General features: G+C 39.4%; 1 protein-coding gene across 2 annotated transcripts; it reads right to left on the bottom strand.

Annotated features, from left to right (window-relative positions):
* Nucleotides 1-57: 57 nt before the first annotated feature.
* LOC134568607 (dynein light chain Tctex-type protein 2B-like) lies at nucleotides 58-22,088 on the bottom strand. 2 transcript variants are annotated; one of them, XM_063427255.1, is made up of 5 exons: nucleotides 22,062-22,088; nucleotides 20,240-20,364; nucleotides 3,693-3,842; nucleotides 2,688-2,762; nucleotides 58-576 (listed from the first exon to the last, which is right to left on the bottom strand). In XM_063427255.1, the coding sequence occupies exons 2-5, from the start codon at nucleotides 20,330-20,332 to the stop codon at nucleotides 229-231; spliced, it is 666 nt and encodes a 221-aa protein (XP_063283325.1). In that variant the 5' UTR covers nucleotides 20,333-20,364; nucleotides 22,062-22,088; the 3' UTR covers nucleotides 58-228. The 2 variants fall into 2 exon arrangements, with proteins under 2 accessions (XP_063283325.1, XP_063283324.1); XM_063427254.1 differs by lacking the exon at nucleotides 22,062-22,088 and adding an exon at nucleotides 20,585-20,677.
* Between the last annotated feature and the right edge of the window lie 5,633 nt (nucleotides 22,089-27,721).

The following is a 27,721-nucleotide window of genomic DNA, read 5'->3' as shown; positions in this document are numbered from 1 at the left end:
GGATATATATATATATATATATATGTAATGTAAGAATGCTGGAGACACATAAGGTCAGGTATATTTTATTTAGACATTTAAAACATGAGTTGCAAAAATAATAATATTTTGTAGAGACGTAAAGCAGAAAAGATTTAATGTTTTGTATCGTATTGCTTTGCTACCCTTTACATCAGGTCTGTCCAACCTGTGGACCCCTAGATGTTGCAGTTGGAGAAATGAATTGCACTATTCAAAATACACTGTATACACCAAAACGACACAAAACAATGTACGGTTCTCATAGCTGCAGGAGGTAACATTGTCAGAATGGGAGTCCCACAGACACTGACTGGTTACAATAACGTCTTCTTGACTTTTACTTCCAATAGCCATATTGCAGATCAGTTTGTATCGTGGTGGAGTTAGTCTGCGTACCATTCTTTTTATATCTTCGCACAAGTCTTTAGTGAGATGAGCGCACGAGTCTGGGTCATAGATCACGTCTCTGAGCTTTGTATCTAAGAATTCGTCGATGAGCTCTTTTGCTTGGGTATGTGGGAACTTCTGCGAGGGGTTAGCAGAGGTATCTGGTGCCTGTGTATAAGAGACAAAACTCAAAAGTACTCACAGGTTATACTTATTTCAATTAGAAAACTCACCAAAGTTTTGTCGGGGTGCAATGGGGACAAGTGATTCTCCAGATCACTCACATAATCCACGAAATTGGTAATATCTGCTTTAGCATACTGATTTTCTCATAAAAGTTTTATATATGTTACACACATGTGTTATATGGAGGAACTGTATTAAAGGCACAAAGTACCATAAGCACTGGTTGATTTTGAGCAGTTTGACAAAAAGCAAGGGTCCCCAAGCAGTCTGTGGTCTGTCATTGCTTGCGGAATTTACACTGTAATTTTGAAAAGTACAGATGGACTTATGATCAGATGACGTGCTCAACCAATCAATTCCATCCAAATTTAAAGTATATTGTCACTAAAGTGGAACTTACAAATTACCAATCTGGTGAACGAGGGGCTAGGTCACCTGGAAGACCCTTGGTTTATGTCAAACCATTCAAAAACACTTTGACACAGAACCAGTGGCAACAACCACAAAATGCCAACACTATACCCACTACAACAGTCTGTAGTGTTTATGGTATTTAGAATTCCCCTTTAAAGTTAAAATACATTTGCTTTAAACTCCTTCATGACAATGGGAAGATGCAAATCCCTGAACCTTCTTAAAAATATTCTTGAAAATGATTAAATCTCAATTATATCCTTCCTAGCAAAATATTTTTATAAATACTAATGTAATGGTCCAGTCACATCATATTTATTTAAATTAAACATATTTTCTAAATGTCCAGAAAGCAAAAAAAAAAAGATGCATTTTGAGAGACATAATTGTTGGTATACTGTGTCCAAAATGCATCAGTCCTGGAGTTTCTCCATTAAATTATTTTTCCTTTTTCTCTGGTTTCTTGATGTGCATAAAAATATATATATATTAATGGCGTGGTCTAATAAACAACTTGTAAAATACCTTGTCCAGCTTTAGTTAAATCTCATTTAAAATCCTTGACCGAGTAAGAGAATATTAGTCTGTTGCATAAATAGCACAGAATATAGAAATCGTATTTGATATTTTACAAAGTACTCTCTGGTCTTCACTGGAGAATTTGTTGTTTTTTTTGTTTGTTTTTTTTCTTTTAAATCCATGTAAATAGAGACAACAATGTTCAAATTGTTCAATTTAAATAAAAGAATATATATTTCAATTTTTTTATTTTTACCTTTCTAGCTTGGGTAAATACGGATTTCACGGCATACAAGAGGCGTCCATTACTTTATTCTCATGTGTGCAGTTATTTGAATTCAAACTATGATGTTATTGGCTGAAATGCCAATATATTTATGACATAGTTTCTATCCCTGTTTAAGTTAATGTTACCCAAGATATAAACTGCATGTGTGCAGCATTGATTCAAAATTCTAATTGAAGTTTCTGTCTTTGACATCATTAGCCTTTTGAGAAGGTATTTGCAATGGGAGAACGCAGCTCGTGTTTACATTTACATTTCCTTGCGTTTCTCGGTTATTGATTCCTCATAAAACATGCACTTGAACACTTCCTTTGTATAGATGACAAACACAACACTCCTTCAAACAGGTGGAGTTGTGACGACCACAATTTATAATATAGCGCTACCAGAAAAAAAGAACAATACATGCTTTAAAAAGCAGAATTATAAAGGATAAAGAAATTGGACCAGTAAAGTTTTGTGTACTAAGATTATTTGTTTAAGGTACATTGAACAATGCCTGGGATAAGGTGTTAAGCACACACTCTTGTATGGTGGCAAGTGCACTATTAGATTGGATTTAGATGTGTATTAGTGGTTTAAAATGTCTGTAGTCTATCAGGCATTTAACAGAGTATCATGCAATAAATCATTCTGATGTCAGATGTATGTTTTTTTTTTGAGAAACAAAGAATGCAAAAATTAATCACCATATCTATAATTGAATGTCTCTCTCTTCCAGGACATATTAAAAGAGAAGAACCTTTGGAAATAACAGTAGAGTAGCCAAACTGAAAGCATAAATGACTTAGAGAATTTTTCCATTTTGACTTTCAATTTTAAATCCACTTGGGATTTTTACTTTAGTAGCAGTGGGCACATAAAGTCATCTCACCTGCTCATTGATGATGACCACTGATCTCCGGTGCTGTGTTCGAGCTCTGGTTTTTCTTCTCAAAGCTGCTCGATTCTGAAAGACAGAATGTGTCAAGTTTAATCCTATCTGATAACCTCATCAAATGATTGCTAATGTTGGCGTTATTCACTGAAATGTAAAATCAAAGTGACAACAAATTTCAAAGTTCCCAAGTCCTGGGTTTTGAGATGTGCTATTTTGACCTAAATCTTAATATTCACTTAGCATTCCGTTTGGATCACTGACAATTGAGCACCCTTACCAGTTATCAGTTTTTGTGGGTGCTTAAATCGTGCTTAGTTTTTCTGGGAGTCAATTCAGAAGGGTACTCTCATTCCGTACTGGCACTGACACTCAGGTGAGTAGTTTTGGCTTTTCAAAAAAAAAGTGAGCTACAGCACCTGGGCAGATGGGGATCTCACCACTTCAGCAGGGGAGCTGATGGTGGCAACGACCTCTGTCATTGCAGTGGCGGTGCTCTTGGCCAGTGTAGCAGTACTATCAAGAAGATTTGCCTACTTTGGGCATGGGGAGTCACAGTCTGCAGAGGAGCTGATAGTGGCTCTCATACCGCTTCAGACTCATGGAAAAGGTTACGGTTATCTGACTGATGGTTCTTATCCGGAAGATCGCAGGTTGTATACCTACAGAAGGCCAGTTAAGAGTCCGTAGTCTGCTTCTTGTGATCACTCTACTAATGTCTGGTGTACGATAGCAAGAAATGTTTGACTCTGATGCACAGATCTCTCTCCCACACCCTCTTCTTGCAGTGCAATCCATTTTTGAGAGCACTGCAATATAATTTCACATGTCATCACTTAGTAACTAGACCAGGTGGAAGTGAGATGTTCCATTAAAGGCATAGCTAGAGTAATCTATACAAGCTGTTTTAAATTTCCCGAAACTGCCTTTGCATAACACAACTTTGCATAATATTTAATCTGAGACTAGGTTACAGAAAGCAAATGATGGGATAAGTTTTACCTTAAGTTCCCTTGTAATTCGTTGAGCAGTCAGGAGACCCTTAAGACTAATGGGTGGTTGAGATTGTTTGGTATTTGCTGTTTTCTGGGTTTTGTCATCTTGCTGAGACTTCACGACTGGAATTCCTCTGGAAGCCAGAGAACCTGGGGACTTCAAGAGAATCTGTTAAAATAAATAATCTAAATGTGGAGGCAAATACTTATAGTGTTATTCACTCAACTCCAAATTCAAGTGATTTACAACTGGAGGCTAAAATAGCTTAGGTGTGACTGTATTTGAGTTGGAGAATTTTTCTAGATCAGCTATTTTAGTAAAATTTTTATATCAATTTACTACTATTTGGCATTTAGCCAATTATCCTATTAGACTGATTTGCTATAGACATATAGCGATATACTATAATTGATCATTTGTAACTCAGGCTTATCTGATTTAGGCATTTTAAAGGAAAGTGTCCAGTACATCCACACTAATTAGCCATAATTTTGAACCCACCTGCCTAATATAGTATAGGACCCTTTGTGCTTCCAATACAGCTCTCATGTGTCAAAGCATGGACTCCAGAAGACCTCTAAACATGTTCTAGGGTATCTGGCACTAAGATATTAGCAGCAGATCCTTTAAGTCCGGCATGTTGTGAGGTGGGGCCTCCATGGATCAGATGTGCTGGTCCAGCACATCCCACAGATTCACGTCCCCAGCACACCTTTAACTCTTTGTCACATTTCTCAAACCATTCCTGAACAATTTTTGCAGTGTGGCAGGGAGCATTATACTGCTGAAAGAGGCAACTGCCATCAGGGAAGACCATTGCCATAAAGGTGTGTACGTGGTCTGCAGCAATCTCTAAGTAGGTAGTAGGTGTCAAAGTGACATCTACATGAATGCCAGGACCCAAGGTTTCCCAGCAGAACATTGCCCAGATTATAACACTGCCTCTGCTGGCCTGCCTTATTCCCATAGTGCATTGTGCTGCCATCTCTTGTCCATGTAAACGAAACACACGCACCCAACCATCCAGCTGCTATCAAAGAAAACTTGATTCATCCGAAAAGGCTACCTTCTTCCATTGCTTAATGGTCCAGTTCTGATGCTCACGTGCCTATTGAAGGCACTTTTGGCAGTAGACAGGGGTCACCATGGGCACTCTGACTGGTCTGCAGTAGCTATTTTGTATGGTCAGACCAGACAGGCTACCCTTTGCTCCCCACATGCATCAATGAACCTTAGGCACCAATAATCCTTATGCGCTTGTCCTTCCTTGCAACACTTTTCGTAGGTACTAACCATTGCATACCAGGAACCCCCCACCAGACATTTTGGAAATGCGCTGACCCAGTCTCTAGCTATCTCTATGTGGCCATTGTCAAAGTCACTCTGATCATTTCACTTGCCCATTTTCCTGCTTCCAACACATAAAATTCAAGAACTGACTGTTCAGTTCCTGTTAAATTCCACCCCATAACAGGTAACATTGTAACAATATAATCAAGGTTATTCCTTTCACCTGTCAGTGGTTTTAAAGCGGCACTGTCACTGTCTGAGGCCAAATTCACTAAGACCCCCGATGATGACATCGCTGGAGAGGTCCGGTGGCGGGGGGAAAGGGAGCAGGTAAAGGTGAGATTTATTTACCTGAACCTGTCCCTTGCGGGCGCTGACATTTTTCTTGGTCTGCTCCTCCTTAGTGTCAGGAGCCAAAGTCATGCGGAAGAGTACCGCATTGAACTCTATGGAGGATCCTGCGAGACAGTAGGATGGATCCTCCATAGAAACAGCCAATTCCATTGGGATTGAAACATATAATCCGACCAGAGTCTAAGAAAGTGAGATGGAGAAGAAATACAGAGACAAAGTAGTCCCTACTGTGTCCATCTATATCTCTCAATTGGGCTGGAATTTCAGGGAAATTCTAACACAGTCAAAATGAGTATTTCATTAAGATTTTATCTTTATGAAAAACTCATTTTTGGGGAGTGGAGTGGGGTGGGGGGAGGCCGATAGGTCTGCTTTAATGTTGGGGCTCATATCAGTGTATATACTAGTAAACTTGCAAAAGCATACATTGCACATATAGGATCCTATTGCAAAAAAAGAATTCTCATTTTAAACTCAATGCATGCAGAGATGTTTCTACAGTACACTTCCAGTAAAATGATTTTATTGTGACAGTTTTGAATATTTGCCATATTGATAGTTGTTCTTGTAAATATGTTTTTATAATAAGTACTTATACCATGAAATCAGTCCTCCTGTTTGTAAATGTATTTCAATCAGTTGATTTCTGGAAACATCAGTCTCATCTTAATGTATGGCAGAGTACATACATTTTTAATTAAAGGTTATTTGTAGCAGCTTGCAAACACTTCCATCGGTAACAGAAAAAGGGCATCAAAAAACACGAGCATTTATGATATATTGCTACTTTAGGAGAATGGAATTCTCAAGTGGTTGAAAGCATGAGATTCTACCACAAATTATTAAGAGGCTGTTTTTTATTCACTAACCTCTAAGCTGCAGTGATTTGAAAACAACATATCAGGATCTAAGGAAAAATTGCTGATTTTAAAATATTCTCAAACTTAGCAGTTCTCACTACCTGCCTAGTTTAGGTTACATTTTGAAAAAAGAAAAAAAAAAAAAAGATTTAACGCTGCACTAATGAACTAAGGAATAATGCACATGTTCATAAATTTATAAACATTGCAGTATTAACATAAGCGTTATAAGGACCACTATAGGCAACCAGACCACTTCAGCTCAATGAAGTGGTCTGGGTGCCAGGTCCCCCGCGTTGTAACCATGCAGCTGAAAAAGTTTCAGAGAAACTGCTATGTTTACACTGCAGGGTTCATTCAGCCTCAAGTGGCTATTTCCCTGACAGCCACTAGAGGCGCTTCTGCAATCTACACTTATTTGAGGCTATTTGGTCTTGTATTCGTTTTTTAGACTGAGTTCTAGAGGGCATTTCTTTGTTGTTCCAGGTGTTCATCATGAGTCTTGAGGGATAGCTGTCTCTGTAACTGCTATGCCCTAGAGATTCTTTTTGTGGTTGGGAGCCTTCCTGCCTTTGATTTCTCTGATTTGTATTATTTATTCTTTTTGGGAACCTAATGTTACCTGTTTTATAAACATTGGTATCCCTTAGGTATTTCTTTTTTTGTTAATTGCAATGGTTTCTTTTTCTGCTTTTTCTACCTTTATTTTGATTTCTTTTATTATTTGATTAAATGTTTCTGGGCTGGAGGTTTCGCTAAGCTTTTGTTTCCATGTATTAATCTCTTCATCTATTTGTATTAGTGTTTCTTCCCTCCTAGATACTATATATCCAATTACGCTAAAGGAAAAACTTTCAAGTAACTTATTCCCCCCTGACATGAAATTTGAGTTTTCTCTGTCACAGGTGGGATCTTTTTCAAATCTGAGCCCCCTCGGTGTAATTTGCTCTGTAACATATTTTTTTAAGGTAGCTACTTCCCATTTTATTTTCATTTCGCGAATCAGGGCTTTTTCTAAATTTATTTTACCTGTATTAATATATTCTGTATTATTTGTCATTTCTTTAATTTCTAAGAACATTGACAGTATAATTCCTGTCTTCTAAATAAGACATGTTATAGAGCCTCAACGTTGTATATAAAAGGGGAATTAAATATACAGTCTAAAACACAGATATATACACAAACGAAGTGGAATAAAGTGTGGTGGCAACCAAAAATGGCCACAAATCACCTGAGTGGAAACCCCTTACACCACTCGGAAAGATACAATAATAAAATACATACAATGTCGTAGGTGAATCACACTTCTGATAATTTCTGTAAAGATTATATGAAAAACAATATAGTGTAATATTGTCTATACAGCTGTATTAATAGGAGTAGGAGTCAAGTACTCACAAGCCTAGAGCCAAATCACAACATATGGCAAAAAAATGGCAAATGCAAAAAAAAAATTTGGATCATACAATAATTGTTAAAGTCTGTGGCAGATTGTCTTCTGATAACTAGTACTTGTTACTATGGGCACTACTGCTGAAGTGCTTTAAGAGTGTCCTATTTTTGTTCATTTTAGAAATGTGATGAACCTTGCAACAACTCCGCAGCTGCCAATCATATTGCTGATCCTGTCACTTCCTAGTAGTGGCTCTATCTATATGTAAGAGGCAGGCAATTGTCCTTGGCACCTGCCTTGGAAACGACTTCTCACTGAGCTTTTATACCAACAGCAGATACACTTTAACCCCTTCAGGACGGAGTCAATAGTGCACGTTCTGATCAAAACAAAACGTAAACAAAAACTGGAATTTGCGCTATGTGTCTGTTCACCCGTAGTTCCCCTCTTTCAAATTATATGCACCCACACTTATTATATATCATTTTGTTCAGGAGAAACAGGGCTTTAATCTATCATTAACTATTCATATATGGAACATCATTTATTATGAATAAAAGTAAAAAAAAATGTGAGAAAATAAGATTTTTTTTTAAATTTGCATTTCCGTCTGACATTTTAACTGTGAATGTCATAATACTGTTAGGTTTTACTGCAAAAAAAATGCACATATTTGTAATCAGCGATGTCTCACGAGTACAACAGTACCCCCCATTAACAGGTTTTATGTTGTTTTGGAAAGTTACAGGGTCAAATATAGAACATTACATTTTCAAATTGAAATTTGCCAGATTGGTAATGTTACCTTTGAGATGGTGTGGTAGCCCAGGAATGAGAATTACCCCCATAATGGCATACCATTTGAAAAAGTAGACAAGCCAAGGTATTGAAAGTGGGGTATGTTTAGTCTTTTTTAGTAGCCACTTAGTCACAAACACTGGCCAAAGTTAGCGTTCATATTTGTTTTTGTGTGAAAAAAGCAAAAAACGAATATTTGGCCAGTGTTTGTGACTAAGTGGCTACTAAGAAAGACTGGACATACCCCACTTGCAATACCTCGGGTTGTCTACTTTTGCAAATGGTATGCCATCATGGGGGTAATTCTCATTCCTGGGCTACCATACGCTCTCAAAGGCAACATAACCAATCTGGCAAATTTCAATGTGAAAAAAATGAAATGCAAGCCTTATATGTGACTCTCTAACGTTCCAAAACACCATAAAACCTGTACATGGGGGGTACTGTTATTCTCAGGAGACTTCACTAAACACAAATATTAGTGTTTTAAAACAGTAAAACATATTACAACAATAATATAGACCATAAAAGTGCAGTTCGCTTGTAAAAAATGCAAAAAACGTCACTTTTACTTAAAATATCATCGTTGTAATACAATTTACCAGTTTAAAACACGAATATTTGAGTTCAGCGAAGTCTCCCGGGTAAAACAGTACCCCCTATGTACAGGTTTTATGGTGTCTTGGAGAGTTACAGGGTCAAATATAGTGCTTGCTAATTAAATTCTCTGCACTTTCTCCCTGTGTTGTCATGCATGTCAATCAAATTTTAATTAATCAAATCACATAATTATGTTAAAAGATTATTTAAATATACATGTAGAATTTTAATATATATGCATTTATAGGTATTTAAATTCTACGTGTATACTGATGTAATCTTTTATGTAATTATATGTATTTATCTATATATATATATTTGCGGTTATTTGCATTTTATATATAGATAGATATATATAGAATGTCATTCTAAGTGTATTTTGTTACCGATATATATATATTAATAACAAAATACAGTTAGAATGAAATTACATATGCATATATAATTTATATTAAATTTTGTTTCAATATTTAATTTATTTATTTTATTATTTAATTTATTTATTATTTTAATTATACGTATTTATATATAATATATATATGTACATCTATTATATATATAATATATATACATATTATATATATGTAATGTCATTCTAAGTGTATTTTAATATTAATATATATACTTATATTAATATTAAAATACACTTTGTATGACGTTACATATATATAATATGTATATATATTATATATATAATATATATACATATTATATATATATAAAAATGCATTTATTTTATTTTTACACATGTCTAATTATTTTTTTTAATTCTTCCCACCAGCAGGGGGACTGTCTGATATTTCAAACAGTCCCCCTGCTGGCATATCCACAGCCAGCTATAGGGGGCCATGTGATCGCTCTTTGAGAGCGATCACATGGCCCCCGGGGGCCTCATTTGCCGTGGGAGGGCTGCCTGGGCTGTGAGGCAGTCCTCCCGAAGCGGATCGCGGCGGAGGTAAGTATAACTTACCTCCTGGGGCTGCAAGCCGTTACGGCGTGCTATGCCGTCATAACGGCGTTAAAGCCCGCTTAACCCGTGACGGCATAGCACGCCGTAACGGCGTTAAGGGGTTAAAGGAACACTATAGCGTTAGGAATACAAATATGTATTCCTAACGTGATAGAGCCATAGTCATCTAAACGTTCCGCGGCAAATAAATGGTTAATTAACCATTTATTTGCTTACCCTAATCCAGCCCTGGGCTACCTCAGGGCTGGTGACCTCTCCTCCTCTATCGACGTCTGCTCCCGAGTGGAGCCGAATCCGCATGCACGGCCAGAGGCGCGCGCTCGCATTCAAACCCTCAATGCTTTCATATGAGGATTTTTTTGACGCTGGAGGTCCGTGAGGACGACCAGCCTCAAATAAGTCTAAAACACAGATATATACACAAACGAAGTGGAATAAAGTGTGGTGGCAACCAAAAATGGCCACAAATCACCTGAGTGGAAACCCCTTACACCACTCGGAAAGATACAATAATAAAATACATACAATGTCGTAGGTGAATCACACTTCTGATAATTTCTGTAAAGATTATATGAAAAACAATATAGTGTAATATTGTCTATACAGCTGTATTAATAGGAGTAGGAGTCAAGTACTCACAAACCTAGAGCCAAATCACAACATATGGCAAAAAAATAGCACGTTGCGTTCCAAACGCAAGGTAGCCGGAACCCGGAAGTAGAATGAACGAGGAAGTTAAGAAGATGCCGAGTTAGAGAAGACTCCCATATACCGATTGAAAAAGCCCCTGGTACGGGGCGAAACGCGTTTCGGATTGTTTGGACTCGAATTGCCAGCAGGCAGGACTGATTTAAAGTCTATTTTATATTGCTGATCATTTTATTTTATTTTTTTGCATTTTACTTTATTTTACTCCATATTGTGGAGAAATAAATTGTTTTCCTGCAAGACACCATTGGAAATGTGGAACCTGGATTATTTCCTAACTGAAAGAACCAGAAGGTCGTTTGGAAACAGGAGAGGGACACCCTGTACAAAGCGTCCCAAGGCAACATCCATGAGAGCCATATGTTGTGATTTGGCTCTAGGCTTGTGAGTACCTGACTCCTACTCCTGTTAATATAGCTGTATAGACAATATTACACTATATTGTTCTTCATATATTCTTTACAGAAATTATCAGAAGTGTGATTCACCTACGACATTGTATGTATTTTATTATTGTATCTTTTCGAGTGGTGTAAGGGGTTTCCAATCAGGTGATTTGTGGCAATTTTTGGTTGCCACCACACTTTATTCCACTTCATTTGTGTATATATCTGTGTTTTAGACTTATTTGAGGCTGGTCGTCCTCACGGACCTCCAGCGTCAAAAAAATCCTCATATGAAAGCATTGAGGGTTTGAATGCGAGCGCGCGCCTCTGGCCGTGCATGCGGATTCGGCTCCACTCGGGAGCAGAGGTCGATAGAGGAGGAGAGGTCACCAGCCCTGAGGGAGCCCAGGGCTGGATTAGGGTAAGCAAATAAATGGTTAATTAACCATTTATTTGCCGCGGAACGTTTAGATGACTATGGCTCTATCACGTTAGGAATACATATTTGTATTCCTAACGCTATAGTGTTCCTTTAAAGTGTATCTGCTGTTGGTATAAAAGCTCAGTGAGAAGTCGTTTGCAAGGCAGGTGCCCAGGACAATTGCCTGCCTCTTACATATAGATAGAGCCACTACTAGGAAGTGACAGGATCAGCAATATGATTGGCAGCTGCGGAGTTGTTGCAAGGTTCATCTTATTTCTAAAATGAACAAAAATAGGACACTCTTAAAGCACTTCAGCAGTAGTGCCCATAGTAACAAGTACTAGTTATCAGAAGACAATCTGCCACAGACTTTAACAATTATTGTATGATCCAAATTTCTTCAGCTTTTACTGCCCACTCTCCGTAGGTTGGGGAGCACATTTGGATTCCACAAGGGGTAGGATTAGATTATGGCTGATGGTTTTTTATATATCAAGCAATTTAACGATAGTACCAGACACCTTCAGCCAGAAGTTTGTTATTATAGAGCAGTCCCACAATATGTAAAGAAAGGCACCCTCCACAGACAGACTCCCTAACCACAGACTAATGAAGGAACAGTGAATGTAAAAGTCTTGTAACACTAGGAAACATGTTTGAAAACATTGTCTTAAAGGGACTCTAGAGACCATATCATTTCCATGACGTGCAGTGTAAATGTTGCCTTTTCTGATAAAAAGCAGTGTTTACACTACTGCCTAAGGCCCCCTCTAGTGGTAGTGACTAAGAAAGCGACTAGAGGGGATTCCTGGGTTCGGTTCTGCGAAGATTGCAGGGCTGAAGGTCAGCATCTCAATGCTCTGCATGAACGCTCCCCATAGAGAGGCATTGACTCAGTACATCTCTATGAAAAGATACTGATTGGTGGAGCATGGTGTGGTGGTCTGTACCAATATCAGCGACAAAACACTTTATGAGCTCCCTTGTGGTGCTTCTCGGTTATTCAGAGCACCACAACTGGTGCTTTGAGTCACTGACAGAGGGCACTCTTAAAATGGGCTTTAACTAAGATTGGTACAGTTGATGGAACTCTCCCATCAGGCCACTGGGGATCCAGGTCATCCTCCACTGGACAACCAAGGATCCAGGTCATCCTCCACTGGACAACCAAGGATCCAGGTCATCCTCCACTGGACAACCAAGGAAGGTTAGCAAGGGAGGGGGGTGGCAAAACATACCCTCACACAACCCACAGCCACATTCATACTCCTCTACACACACACACCACACACAAAATTCAGTAATAATAGTCAGTCATTGTAACATGTAATGCTATTCGTTCAGTCAGTGTAACATGGTATGATATTCAGTCAGTCAGTGTAACATGGGATGATATTCAGTCAGTGTAACATGGGATGATATTCAGTCAGTGTAACATGTAATGATATTTATTCAGTGTAACATGTATTGACAGTCAGTCAGTCAGTCAGTGTAACATGTAATTATATTCAGTCAGTCAGTGTAACATGTAATGATATTCGTTCAGTCAGTGTAGCATGTAATGATATTCAGTCAGTCAGTGTAACATGTAATTATATTCTTTCAGTCAGTGTAACATGTAATGATATTCACTCAGTGTAACATGTAAATGATATTCAGTCAGTGTAACATGTCGTAATATTCAGTCAGTCAGTGTAACATGGAATGATATTCCCTCAGTGTAACATGGAATGATATTCACTCAGTGTAACATGGGATGATATTCAGTCAGTGTAACATGGGATGATATTCAGTCAGTCAGTGTAACATGGGATGATATTCAGTCAGTGTAACATGGGATGATATTCAGTCAGTGTAACATGGGATGATATTCAGTCAGTCAGTGTAACATGGAATGATATTCAGTCAGTGTAACATGGGATGATATTCAGTCAGCGTAACATGGGATGATATTCAGTCAGTGTAACATGTAATGATATTCAGTCAGTGTAACATGGAATGATATTCACTCAGTGTAACATGGGATGACATTCACTCAGTGTAACATGGGATGATATTCAGTCAGTCAGTGTAACATGGGATGATATTCAGTCAGTGTAACATGGGATGATATTCAGTCAGTGTAACATGGAATAATATTCAGTCAGTGTAACATGGAATTATATTCAGTCAGTGTAACATGGGATGATATTCAGTCAGTGTAACATGGAATTATATTCAGTCAGTGTAACATGGGATGATATTCAGTCAGTGTAACATGGGATGATATTCAGTCAGTGTAACATGGGATGATATTCAGTCAGTGTAACATGGAATAAATGGAATAATATTCAGTCAGTGTAACATGGGATGATATTCAGTCAGTCAGTGTAACATGGGATGATATTCAGTCAGTCAGTGTAACATGGAATGATATTCAGTCAGTCAGTGTAACATGGGATGATATTCAGTCAGTGTAACATGGGATGATATTCAGTCAGTGTAACATGGAATAATATTCAGTCAGTGTAACATGGGATGATATTCAGTCAGTGTAACATGGGATGATATTCAGTCAGTGTAACATGGGATGATAATGATATTCACTCAGTGTAACATGGAATAATATTCAGTCAGTGTAACATGGAATGATATTCAGTCAGTGTAACATGGGATGATATTCAGTCAGTGTAACATGGAATTATATTCAGTCAGTGTAACATGGGATGATATTCAGTCAGTGTAACATGGGATGATATTCAGTCAGTGTAACATGGGATGATATTCAGTCAGTGTAACGTGGGGTGAAATTCAGTCAGTGTAACATGGGATGATATTCAGTCAGTCAGTGTAACATGGAATTATATTCAGTCAGTGTAACATGGAATTATATTCAGTGAGTGTAACATGGGATGATATTCAGTCAGTGTAATATGGGATGATATTCAGCCAGTGTAACATGGGATGATATTCAGTCAGTGTAACATTGGATGATATTCAGTCAGTGTAACATGGGATGATATTCAGTCAGTCAATGTAACGTGGGATGATATTCAGTCAGTGTAACATGGGATGATATTCAGTCAGTGTAACATGGGATGATATTCAGTCAGTGTAACATGGGATGATATTCAGTCAGTGTAACATGGGATGATATTCAGTCAGTGTAACATGGGATGATATTCAGTCAGTGTAACATGGGATGATATTCAGTCAGTGTAACATGGGATGATATTCAGTCAGTGTAACATGGGATGATATTCAGTCAGTGTAACATGGGATGATATTCAGTCAGTCAGTGTAACATGGGATGATATTCAGTCAGTGTAACATGGGATGATATTCAGTCAGTGTAACATGGGATGATATTCAGTCAGTGTAACATGGGATGATAATCAGTCAGTGTAACATGGTATGATATTCAGTCAGTGTAACATGGGATGATATTCAGTCAGTGTAACATGGGATGATATTCAGTCAGTGTAACATGGGATGATATTCAGTCAGTGTAACATGGAATAATATTCAGTCAGTGTAACATGTAATTATATTCAGTCAGTCAGTGTAACATGAAATGATATTCGTTCAGTCAGTGTAGCATGTAATGATATTCAGTCAGTCAGTGTAACATGTAATTATATTCTTTCAGTCAGTGTAACATGTAATGATATTCACTCAGTGTAACATGTAAATGATATTCAGCCAGTGTAACATGTCGTAATATTCAGTCAGTCAGTGTAACATGGAATGATATTCACTCAGTGTAACATGGGATAATATTCAGTCAGTGTAACATGGGATGATATTCAGTCAGTGTAACATGGGATGATATTCAGTCAGTGTAACGTCATGGGATGATATTCAGTCAGTGTAACATGTCGTAATATTCAGTCAGTCAGTATAACATGGAATGATATTCAGTCAGTGTAACATGGAATGATATTCAGCCAGTGTAACATGGGATGATATTCAGTCAGTGTAACATGGGATGATATTCAGTCAGTGTAACATGGAATGATATTCAGTCAGTGTAACATGGAATGATATTCAGTCAGTGTAACATGGAATGATATTCAGTCAGTGTAACATGGAATGATATTCAGTCAGTGTAACATGGGATGATATTCAGTCAGTGTAACATGGGATGATATTCAGTCAGTGTAAAATGGGATGATATTCAGTCAGTGTAACATGGGATGATATTCAGTCAGTGTAACATGGGATGATATTCAGTCAGTCAGTGTAACATGGGATGATATTCAGTCAGTCAGTGTAACATGGGATGATATTCAGTCAGTGTAACATGGGATGATATTCAGTCAGTGTAACATGGGATGATATTCAGTCAGTGTAACATGGGATGATATTCAGTCAGTCAGTATAACATGGAATGATATTCAGTTAGTGTAACATGGAATGATATTCAGCCAGTGTAACATGGGATGATATTCAGCCAGTGTAACATGGGATGATATTCAGTCAGTGTAACATGGGATGATATTCAGTCAGTGTAACATGGGATGATATTCAGTCAGTGTAACATGGAATGATATTCAGCCAGTGTAACATGGGATGATATTCAGTCAGTGTAACATGGAATTATATTCAGTCAGCCAGTGTAACATGGAATTATATTCAGTCAGTCAGTGTAACATGGGATGATATTCAGCCAGTGTAACATGGAATGATATTCAGTCAGTGTAACATGGGATGATATTCAGTCAGTGTAACATGGGATGATATTCAGTCAGTGTAACATGGGATGATATTCAGTCAGTGTAACGTGGGATGATATTCAGTCAGTGTAACATGGGATGATATTCAGTCAGTCAGTGTAACATGGAATTATATTCAGTCAGTGTAACATGGAATTATATTCAGTGAGTGTAACATGAGATGATATTCAGTCAGTGTAACATGGGATGATATTCAGTCAGTGTAACATGGGATGATATTCAGTCAGTGTAACATGGGATGATATTCAGTCAGTCAGTGTAACATGGAATTATATTCAGTCAGTGTAACATGGAATGATATTCAGTCAGTGTAACATGGTATGATATTCAGTCAGTGTAACATGGGATGATATTCAGTCAGTCAGTGTAACATGGGATGATATTCAGTCAGTCAGTGTAACATGGGATGATATTCAGTCAGTGTAACATGGGATGATATTCAGTCAGTCAGTGTAACATGGGATGATATTCAGTCAGTGTAACATGGGATGATATTCAGCCAGTGTAACATGGGATGATATTCAGTCAGTGTAACATGGGATGATATTCAGTCAGTGTAACATGGGATGATATTCAGTCAGTGTAACATGGGATGATATTCAGTCAGTCAGTGTAACATGGAATTATATTCAGTCAGTGTAACATGGAATGATATTCAGTCAGTGTAACATGGTATGATATTCAGTCAGTGTAACATGGGATGATATTCAGTCAGTCAGTGTAACATGGGATGATATTCAGTCAGTCAGTGTAACATGGGATGATATTCAGTCAGTGTAACATGGGATGATATTCAGTCAGTCAGTGTAACATGGGATGATATTCAGTCAGTGTAACATGGGATGATATTCAGTCAGTCAGTGTAACATGGAATGATATTCAGTCAGTGTAACGTGGGATGATATTCAGTCAGTGTAACATGGGATGATATTCAGTCAGTGTAACATGGAATGATATTCAGTCAGTGTAACATGGGATGATATTCAGTCAGTCAGTGTAACATGGGATGATATTCACTCAGTCAGTGTAACATGGAATGATATTCAGCCAGTGTAACATGGAATGATATTCAGTCAGTAAGTGTAACGTGGGATGATATTCAGTCAGTCAGTGTAACATGGAATTATATTCAGTCAGTCAGTGTAACGTGGGATGATATTCAGTCAGTGTAACATGGGATGATATTCAGTCAGTCAGTGTAACATGGGATGATATTCAGTCAGTCAGTGTAACATGGGATGATATTCAGTCAGTGTAACATGGGATGATATTCAGTCAGTGTAACATGGGATGATATTCAGTCAGTGTAACATGGGATGATATTCAGTCAGTGTAACATGGGATGATATTCAGTCAGTGTAACATGGGATGATATTCAGTCAGTGTAACATGGGATGATATTCAGTCAGTGTAACATGGGATGATATTCAGTCAGTGTAACATGGGATGATATTCAGTCAGTGTAAAATTGAATAATATTCAGTCAGTGTAACATGGGATGATATTCAGTCAGTGTAACATGGGATGATATTCAGTCAGTGTAACATGGGATGATATTCAGTGAGTCAGTGTAACATGGAATGATAGTCAGTCAGTGTAACATGGAATGATATTCAGTCAGTCAGTGTAACATGGAATGATATTCAGTCAGTGTAACATGGGATGATATTCAGTCAGTTTAACATGGAATGATATTCAGTCAGTGTAACATGGGATGATATTCAGTCAGTGTAACATGGAATAATATTCAATCAGTGTAACATGGAATGATATTCAGTCAGTGTAACATGGAATGATATTCAGTCAGTGTAACATGGGATGATATTCAGTCAGTGTAAAATTTAATAATATTCAGTCAGTGTAACATGGGATGATATTCAGTCAGTGTAACATGGGATGATATTCAGTCAGTGTAACATGGAATGATATTCAGTCAGTGTAACATGGGATGATATTCAGTCAGTGTAACATGGGATGATATTCAGTCAGTGTAACATGGGATGATATTCAGTCAGTGTAACATGGAATAATATTCAGTCAGTGTAACATGGGATGATATTCAGTCAGTCAGTGTAACATGGGATGATATTCAGTCAGTGTAACATGGGATGATATTCAGTCAGTCAGTGTAACATGGAATGATATTCAGTGAGTGTAACATGGGATGATATTCAGTCAGTGTAACATGGGATGATATTCAGTCAGTGTAACATGGGATGATATTCAGTCAGTGTAACATGGGATGATATTCAGTCAGTGTAACATGGGATGATATTCAGTCAGTGTAACATGGGATGATATTCAGTCAGTGTAACATGGGATGATATTCAGTCAGTGTAACATGGAATAATATTCAGTCAGTGTAACATGGGATGATATTCAGTCAGTCAGTGTAACATGGGATGATATTCAGTCAGTCAGTGTAACATGGGATGATATTCAGTCAGTGTAACATGGGATGATATTCAGTCAGTCAGTGTAACATGGAATGATATTCAGTCAGTGTAACATGGAATAATATTCAGTCAGTGTAACATGGGATGATATTCAGTCAGTCAGTGTAACATGGGATGATATTCAGTGAGTGTAACATGGGATGATATTCAGTCAGTGTAACATGGAATGATATTCAGTCAGTGTAACATGGGATGATATTCAGTCAGTGTAAAATGGAATGATATTCAGCCAGTGTAACATGGGATGATATTCAGTCAGTGTAACATGGGATGATATTCAGTCAGTCAGTGTAACATGGGATGATATTCAGTCAGTGTAACATGGGATGATATTCAATCAGTGTAACATGGGATGATATTCAGTCAGTCAGTGTAACATGGAATGATATTCAGTTAGTCAGTGTAACATGGGATGATATTCAGTCAGTGTAACATGGAATGATATTCAGTCAGTCAGTGTACAACAGATAATGATGCATTTAGGCATCTGTGGTCCAGATTCCAGCTAAGTATATGGAGCCCACAATATTATATATATACACACTTTATCATGACATTACATTTGCCTTTCACAGATATAGATTTGTAAAGTGCACGTGTGCATTGTAGGTTTGCATAACTCAATTCAGAGTGAATTCAAAATTAATTTAACATTTTGGGCCAAAATACTCAAAATGGACCAAGTCAGCTATGTTTTACTTTTGCTACTTTGACAAAAAAAAATAAAAAATGAATTTACTTAGAATTCCTAGCAATTCATACCTTAATGAATAACTCTGAAAAGTTTATGAAGCATATTACAGTCACGAGGCTCTAGAACAGACCGTTAATCTGTTCTGTACACTATACCAGGCATAGGCAACCTTCGGCACTCCACATTCAGGTTTGGACTACACCTCCCATGATGCTTTTCCAGCATTATGGGTGTAAGAGCATTATGGGGGATGTAGTTCACAACATCTGGAGTGCCAAAAGTTGCCTATCGCTGCACCATACTATGATTTAAAGAGCTTGATTTCTTTCTTTAAAGGACCACTCTAGGCACCCAGACCACTTCAGCTTAATGAAGTGGTTTGGGTGCCAGGTCCCTCTAGGATTAACCCTTTTTTTAATAAACATAGCAGTTTCAGAGAAACTGCTATGTTTATAATAGGGTTAATCCAGCCTCCCAATCCTCTAGTGGCTGTCTCACTGACAGCCGCTAGAGGCGCTTGCGTGATTCTCACTGTGAAAATCACAGTGAGAGCACGCAAGCATCCATAGGAAAGCATTGTAAATGCTTTTCTATGAGACCGGCTGAATCCGCGCGCAGCTATTGCCGCGCATGCGCATCCAGCCGAAAGGGAGGATCGGAGGCTGAGAGGAGGAGGAGAGCTCCCCGCCCGGCGCTGGAATAAAGGTAAGTTTTAACCCTTTCCTCATACCAGAGCCCGGCGGGAGGGGGTCCCTGAGGGTGGGGGCACCCTCAGTGAACTATAGTGCCAGGAAAACGAGTATGTTTTCCTGGCACTATAGTGGTCCTTTAAGGAAGGTCTGGCAGCAAAGGTTTGCCTAGCACCTTATAAATTAAATAGTACCATAGTTTTGGCATCTTACTTCTTTTGCTCTTGTGGCATCACGGTCTTTCGTTGTTGCCTGGAAAGTGACTTTTGAGAGCTTCATATCCCCAAGCTTCTTACTCAGATTCATTGTTTGTTGGTTATTCTGGACGAGTCCCGTTTCTGTGGAAAGCATTCAAATCTATTAATTGTCAATACCATACTTGTCAAGATTCAAATCTTTGGTAAACAGATGCAATCGTAATAAAATTGAATTCTCGTCAACATGCATGTGACAGTCGCGTATTTTTCTTTACTGTTCTTATGCGTCCAAGAAAACTTGTACAACTGAAGGTTGTTCGTTTTATAACCAATGTTCTTGAAACTAGAAAGTGTTTAGCACCTTCGATATTTTGTTATTCTTTCGGCTCACAGCAGCTCTGTGTGTGAGATCACAGCTAGTCGAAAAGTGAGACATTGCATAGCGCGCAATGTTTTCGAGTAGGTTTCCAACGCTCCATTTCTTTATAAATTACATTTACTATGTTTGCATTGTTCAGCTACAGCCTCTGTCAACATAACGTACCGGGCGTGTGCTGACCACAAATAATCTTGTGCTTGTATTTAAACTGTACATGCTGTGGCATTGGTACACAATCAGGCTAGAAGAATTTCTACCAAATGCAAAGATTTTATAAAATCATAAAGGATGTATAGGTAGTATAATCAATAACGTCAGACATCTCAGGGGGAACTATATGTGAGAAACCCTTTAATACGTAAGGACATGCCATTGCAGTAACAATAAGATTTTAAGAAATTAAAAGTAAATCTTCCCTAAATATATTGTTTTCAGGAGAGGAACTGTTTCGTTTTAGAATTTTAAATACTTTATTAAACAGTTTGCTCTCCTGTTTGAGAGAATTGTACTGTTTGTTAAGAACACAGTAAGTTCTGTTTACAACACAGTAAGACTCTACTACATAGACGCAGTTTTGTATTGTTTAGTTATAGCACAGTGTTAGTTGTGTTGATCATTTCCAATAATGGTTGTCGATCATGTCTCGAAAGTTCCAGGAACTCAGAGACCTATGGAATGTTTTCAAACTGATAAAACTTTCTCTTAAACTTCTTTATTTGTAATACAATAAATGTAATGGTACTTTGTTACTCTCCCTATAAATTTTCTCTAAAACATCCATCTTTTGCATCCAGGTTGCATCGTTGTTGTATCTTTGTTTCAACGGAAAGTCACACTTTACTATCAGGGTGATCAAGATGTAGCATTGTGTTTAGCCTTGCTGTCACACAGTAATAATCCTTTCATTTATATTAGGCAATATCTACTTAGTATCCCAGATAAAGGTGTGTCGGCTCATAGAAAACTCTTGATCTCAGACGAATAACATCCTATTCGGACACATCTCACCTGTCAGTTTATTATTGGGTACACAGTGACGTAATGTAGCATTAATGAATCCTGAAGGGTGTATAGTCAGCAGATCATCACGTTAAACACTTGAGGACTATTGTCCAAAGATAGAAAAAAGTTAGATCATTAGTTGTTGTAGAATTACAATGATTAGGACAAATGAGAAAAAATTGATTTGGAGACATTTGATATTTTGGCCTATTATTAACATTTTTATAAATTCTCCACAACTGTCATTTTGCTGAATAAGACGGCAGTCTGTGAAAATATGGGAATTCTGAGTTGCAATAATTGTTCAATAGTAGTTTACACAAGCATTATCTATATTGCAGCTTCCGTATGACCAGAGATTGAAAACAGCAAGGTTATAACAGTTCTAGGTCTGAAAGTTTAAAATACTAACAAAGGTGGAAAAAATAAAGATCAAGGAAGAAGATAAAATATGTACCTTAATCCGAAAGCACTTTAGAGTAAGCAGAAACTAAGCAATAAGGTCCACTGGTGAAAACATTAGACATTCAAATAGTTTCTTGAATTCTCTGCCCAATCAGAAGGCTTTGGGTGCATTTGTTTTGCCAAATATTGACAATTTTCAGCCAATAGGAAGAATACATACAAACCATGAGTAATTGAGTGTCTTGATTCTAGCCAACCTGCTTGCCCAGACAAGAAAGCAATTGTATAAGATCAGACCATTGTGTTGCTCTGCAGGAGGTTTACTGACCTTGTACAAGTCATAAAACCACCCAGGTACACAAATCAAACATATAAAGGGTAATATAAAGATTCAAACATTCTAGATATAAAACAGCATTTCCTTAAAACATTGGTGATGCATTTTTGTGCGTGCGCTTGTCCATTTCAAGATGCGGTTACATTTTAATGGCGCCCATATTCTTGGGTTAATTATATATTTTTTTAGAATTTAAGTTAAAAAAGCACCCACGTTCAAAACTACAGTACAATAATGCCCACATGGGAGGAGGTACATTTATACCTTGTAAAAATAATCTCTACAACAAGCATGTCAAACTCAAAGGCTAACACGGGCCAAATAAACAAGGTTTACGTTTATGTGGGCCGCAAAAAAATAAAAACTTCAGTTTTCATAGAAACGTCGGTTTATTTAGGAAAGTACAGTATAAAAAAAGTTGCCTAACTGAAATTGGACGTCCTCACGCTCGTAGGTTTTCAAAGTAAACAAAAGATCAAATTTATTTTAAGGAGACATGCATTTGCATATAACCAATGTTTCAGTTCAACTACCTTGAAATATTAAGAAAAGTTTGGTAATGGGACTGAAATGGTGAATGTATGCTGTCGCACAGCTGTAAAATACAAATGACGTTATCTTGTTGATTTTGAAGTCCTATGAGTGTGTTCTTCACTTTGATAATCTCAGCCAATCCAATGCTTTCCTATAAGAAAGCATTGGGAGCAGGGCCGGACTGGGAAATAAATGTGAAGGGGGCGGGGCCAGCGGGGGTGTGTTTTGTCATCACTAATGACAAGCACGCCCCCTCTCAAAGTGAGCATGGTGGTTCAATGTGCAGAGCCCCGCTGAAGAGCTCCAGCATGAGAAAAAGGCCCTGTATTTGTTCTACGCATTGCAAGCAAATTTAATAACATGCTTGCGCTGTATTTACTTTTAACTTGTCTCTGGTGTCTCCATAAGTGGGATACCAGAGGACAAAAGGGCCAGAAAAGGGTGTTGTGAATGTGTTTGGAGCCTGCTTGTGGGATTGCGTGCGTGTAGAGTGAGCTGATTGTGGTGTGGTATTGTGTAAATAGGTCGATTTAATTCGTGTTTGTGGTGTAATATGTGTGGCTGTAGAGAGTAGGTGTGTATAGGGGGCATAGTGTGTAGAGGGGGTGTAGCGAGTGTGTGCATACAGGCTGTAGTGTGTGTGTGTGTATTGTGATGTAGTGTGTGTAGGAGTTGTAGAGAGTGTGTGTTTAGAGAATGTAGTATGTTGTAGTTGTTTGCTTACAAGGAATGTAGTGTGTGCAAAGGGGATCCAGAGTTTGTATGTCAGGAATGTAGTGTGTGTAGGTTGTGTAGTGTGTGTAGGTTGTGCAGTGTGTGTGTGTAGGGAATCTAGTGTGTAAAGGATCCAGAGTGTGTATAGGAATGTAGTGTGTGTGTGTAGATTAGATGATGCAGAGTTGGGTAAGGGATTAAGTGTGTATCTGGAGCATAATGTGTGTAGTGGTACAGTGTGAGGGGTGCTATAGTGTATATATATATATATATATATATATATATATGTTTGGAAGTATTGTATGTGTGAGGGGCGCAGTGTGTTGGGTGTGCTGTGTGTATGTATGAAGGGTCCAGCATGTGTGTGTGTGTGAGGGGTGCAGTGTGTGTGAGGGTCGTGTGTGTGTGAGGGTGCTGTGTGCGTGTGAATATGTTTGGAGGGATTGTGTGTGTGTGGAGGGGGGACAGATTTAAATATATTAAATATGTATTTTTTATTTTATTTAAAATGCTGCCATCCCTGGTGGTCCTAGTGGTGAGTGAACTCTAGCCTGCAGGTCTAGAGTTCTCTCTCGTGAGATCTGAGTGTTGCCATGGTAACCATGGCAACGTTCCGACCTCGCAAGAGAAACCCAGCGGAGCTGCTGGCTTGAGCTGCCCCGGATTTTCCTCTCCCTCTCCAGTCGATGGCCACATGTTAGTGCCTGTAGGCCAGTGATGGAAATCTTTGATCTCCCCACCGGCCCATGAAGGCACACAGCAGGGTCGGTGCTCGGCTATCCTGTGATATCCCCTGCCGGCCTCGGCCCATGGCCATTGCGGACCACCGGACATTTGCCCGGTATTCCCGATGGCCAGTCCGGGCCTGATTGGGAGGCTATTGTGGATGTGTGGCAAAAAGTTGCGCGGCCAATCAGCATCTCCCTGGGGAGCGTTCCTGAGCCTCCATGCAGACCCAATCTAATACACTCCCCTTTCCCCCATTCTAATACACTGCCCCCACTCCCTCCACTCTAATACACTGCCTCCTCCTTCCCCCAATTTAATACAATGCCCCCCTTGCTCCCTAAATTAATACACTGCCCTCCCCCACCACTCTAATAATTAGCCCCAATCCCTCCCCCAATTTAAAACACTGTCCCCTTCCTCCCTCAAGTTAATACACTGCCCGCTCCCTCCCTCAAATTAATACACTGCCCTCTACCTCGCCCAATTTAATACACTGCTCCCCCTCCCTCCCTTAGAGGGAAGCCTGTAGCATGGGAGCAACGGAGCATTGGACAGTAATGTACAAGTTAGGGTCAAAGGAAGCCAGGACATGGGCCGACAATGAAGATAAGCAACAAAGCAGAAATGTCAAAAGCAGCCTATGATTAGATGCAGGATTCCAGCTAAAACCAGGGCAATAGTTGCTGTTGAAGTCATTTCCACTCATGAAAGACTTATACTGCTTATTTTATTGGTTTTGGTACCAAGAGTCTTTGGATGCCAAAATCTGTCAACCCGATGGACTAAGTGCTGGAAGTGCCCTGAGTTTTGTGAAACCACTTTGACAGAAAATTGGAAAATAGAACCCAAAGCCTCCATACCCCATAACCACAAAATAATCTGCATTGGTTATCGTGCTAAGAGTGCCCCCTTTAAACCACCAAACTAGACTACGGAAATACATGAATTTCCAAAAAAACACACCTGGAAAATGGTTTGGTGTTTCTGAAATGTATCAAGGTTTTTTTTCCAAGTGATTGCTGAAAATTACAACAGTCATTTTACGACAGCCCTGCACAAACAAGCATTAAAACAGTATTTTCTCTTTGTTAGCATTAGATTGTTGACTGAAACATGATCTGATACAGTTTGTTCGTGCACATGTAATACAATTCTTTGAACTATACCCCCCACAGCTTTCATACGAAGAACCAATTTATATACTGGTAGATGTACTTATACAACTATCAAAAATGATTGAAAATATCTATGCTGTTACAAAACATCAGCACGTATCAGCTAGGACGCTGTTTAACATGTGTTAAATATTGATGAGGTTGATCACAATCCAGAAGTTTGTATCTGATCGATTACATTTTCTCAACTTCGGTCATAGCTGAGTGCGTTGTTTCAATGCCAACCTAATCCAAAAATGTCAAAACTGTTTTCTGTCGGTAAGAAGAAAAAAAAAAGATAGATAGAGAGAGGGAGAAAGAAAAAGTAAAACAGAATGCTTACCTTGTAAATAATTCAAAAGGTAGATAATCTATTACTATTACTTGGAGCAGGGCTGTATTTACCACAAGACAAACAAGGCATTTGCCTAGGGTGGCACTATCACGGGTTGCCTTGTGTCCTCGGGCTGTCCACCTTAGCACCCCCCCCCCCCCCCACCCCCCAAGGTGTTAAACCACTAATATTCTAGCCGGGCAGCAAGGAAGCGCTCTTCTTGCTCTCTCACACGCCCTTCTGTGATGCCGGTAGCCGGAATATGATGTCCCTCCGGCCCCGGCATCAATAAGCTGTGCATGAGGTTGGCGAGCAAAAAGAGGCTGGTTCCCTCGCCGCCTTCATTAAGCGCCAGCAGCCAGCAAGAGCAAGGAAGGCGCCTGCCCAGCCACTGTCAGGGACAAGATCCACTCCAGCTCTCCGAAAGGTAGAGAGACTGGTTGGATTTAAATTGAAAAAAGTATTAATAATTGGCGAGTGTATGAGAAAAGTTGTGTGTGTATGTCAGTGAGTGTGTGTGTGTGTCTGTCAGTGAGTGTGTGTGTCATTGTGAGTGTGTGTATGTCTGTCAGTGAGTGTAGCTGTCAGTGTGTGTCTGAGTGAGTGAAAGTGTGTGTGTCTGTCAGAGTGTGTCAAATCAGTGAGGATTGGTATGTCTGAGTGTGTGTCAGTGTGTGTTTGTCATGTAATGTGTACCTGAGAGTGTGTGTCTGTCAGTAAGTTGGTGAGTCAGTGTGTGTCTGTCAGTGAAAGTGTGTGTTGGTCAAACAGTGTGTGTGCGCCAATGACTGTATGTGTGTGCCAATGAGTGTATGTCAGTGCATGTATCAATGAGGGCCTGTGTCTGTCAGTCAAAAAAGTAGCCTTGAGGGGGCGGAGACTAGCTGTTGAGCACAGCAGATGTGAGGACTCTGTGCTCCTGAATCCTGAGCCCAACTTGGGGTGTAAAAACCCGTTTACCGACAATGGAACCCACCCAAGGGCATTACCTGAACCCTGGCTCTCGGCTGCACAAACGGACACTTTAATCAAGCCTGTAGCACGGCGGAAGCCTGGACACCTTTGGTGAGGCCTACTGGGGATGAGACTGTGGAGTGGCGGACGATCACCTTGTCTCCAAACCTCGGGCCCGACCTCACAGCTATCATACCCCTCCCCCCTTTGGACCAGCGGGGGTTATCACGGTCCCCACTGGCATACCTGGGGTGACCTGCCCTGCGCTCGCCCTCATCTGATCGTAATCAAGCTAAATCCCAACCACGCGGCACACGCAAGATGGCGACTGCCCTGTCTCCTGATAATGGAGCACTGTACCAGCCTCAACCGCCACAACGTAGCTCCCTACAACAAGCCCTGCAAAAACTGGCTGAAATATTCCAGGGCTTCTGGGCGCGCCTGCAAGACCGGGCACGAGCAGCCAAGCCGGGACGCGGTATGTCTGAGCTGAGAAGCAACCTGCCGAAGCACATGTGCACACCACATGTTCCGGCTCACTCTGCCTCCAGCCCGCAAGCACGGAAAACCCCTAGGAGGCAATCCCTCCTCATACCCTCCAACACTGCGGGCGACCGCCCGTCGACGATGGACTTCACTACCTAGATCCCGCACTCGCTCCCCTGGGAACAGGGACTCTGCTCCTGGATATACCCTAATCCAAGGAACTGGGAAGCAGGCCCAGATCACTGCTGGGAATTGGAGGGAAGACCCACGCAGGCAAGACACGGCAGATACTAACCCGATGCATAACGCCACCTGGGAGAACAACAACATACCAGCAGCTGGGGTGGGCTAGGTGACTCCTGAGATTTCTGAGTTAACTATCCTATTCATGCCGACCTACTCACTGTTAGACAGCCTAGTACAGTTGATTTTACCAGTGCCCCATTGTTTTTGGTTCTGCCTAACGTGTC

Source organism: Pelobates fuscus, chromosome 7 (assembly GCF_036172605.1).
Source record: "Pelobates fuscus isolate aPelFus1 chromosome 7, aPelFus1.pri, whole genome shotgun sequence".
NCBI lineage: Eukaryota > Metazoa > Chordata > Amphibia > Anura > Pelobatidae > Pelobates > Pelobates fuscus.
The sequence above is the reverse complement of the archived record's forward strand: the minus strand, read 5'-3'. Positions and strand labels throughout refer to the sequence as shown.

Bases quoted from the DNA above. Each gene is read 5' to 3' on its own strand.
- LOC134568607 (XM_063427255.1), bottom strand. From the start codon at position 20,332: ATGAATCTGAGTAAGAAGCTTGGGGATATGAAGCTCTCAAAAGTCACT. The intron at 2,763-3,692 runs GTAAAACTTATC...TCTGTCTTTCAG, and splicing joins GAATTACAAGGGAACTTAAG to AATCGAGCAGCTTTGAGAAG. The intron at 577-2,687 runs GTGAGATGACTT...TCTTATACACAG, and splicing joins TGGTCATCATCAATGAGCAG to GCACCAGATACCTCTGCTAA.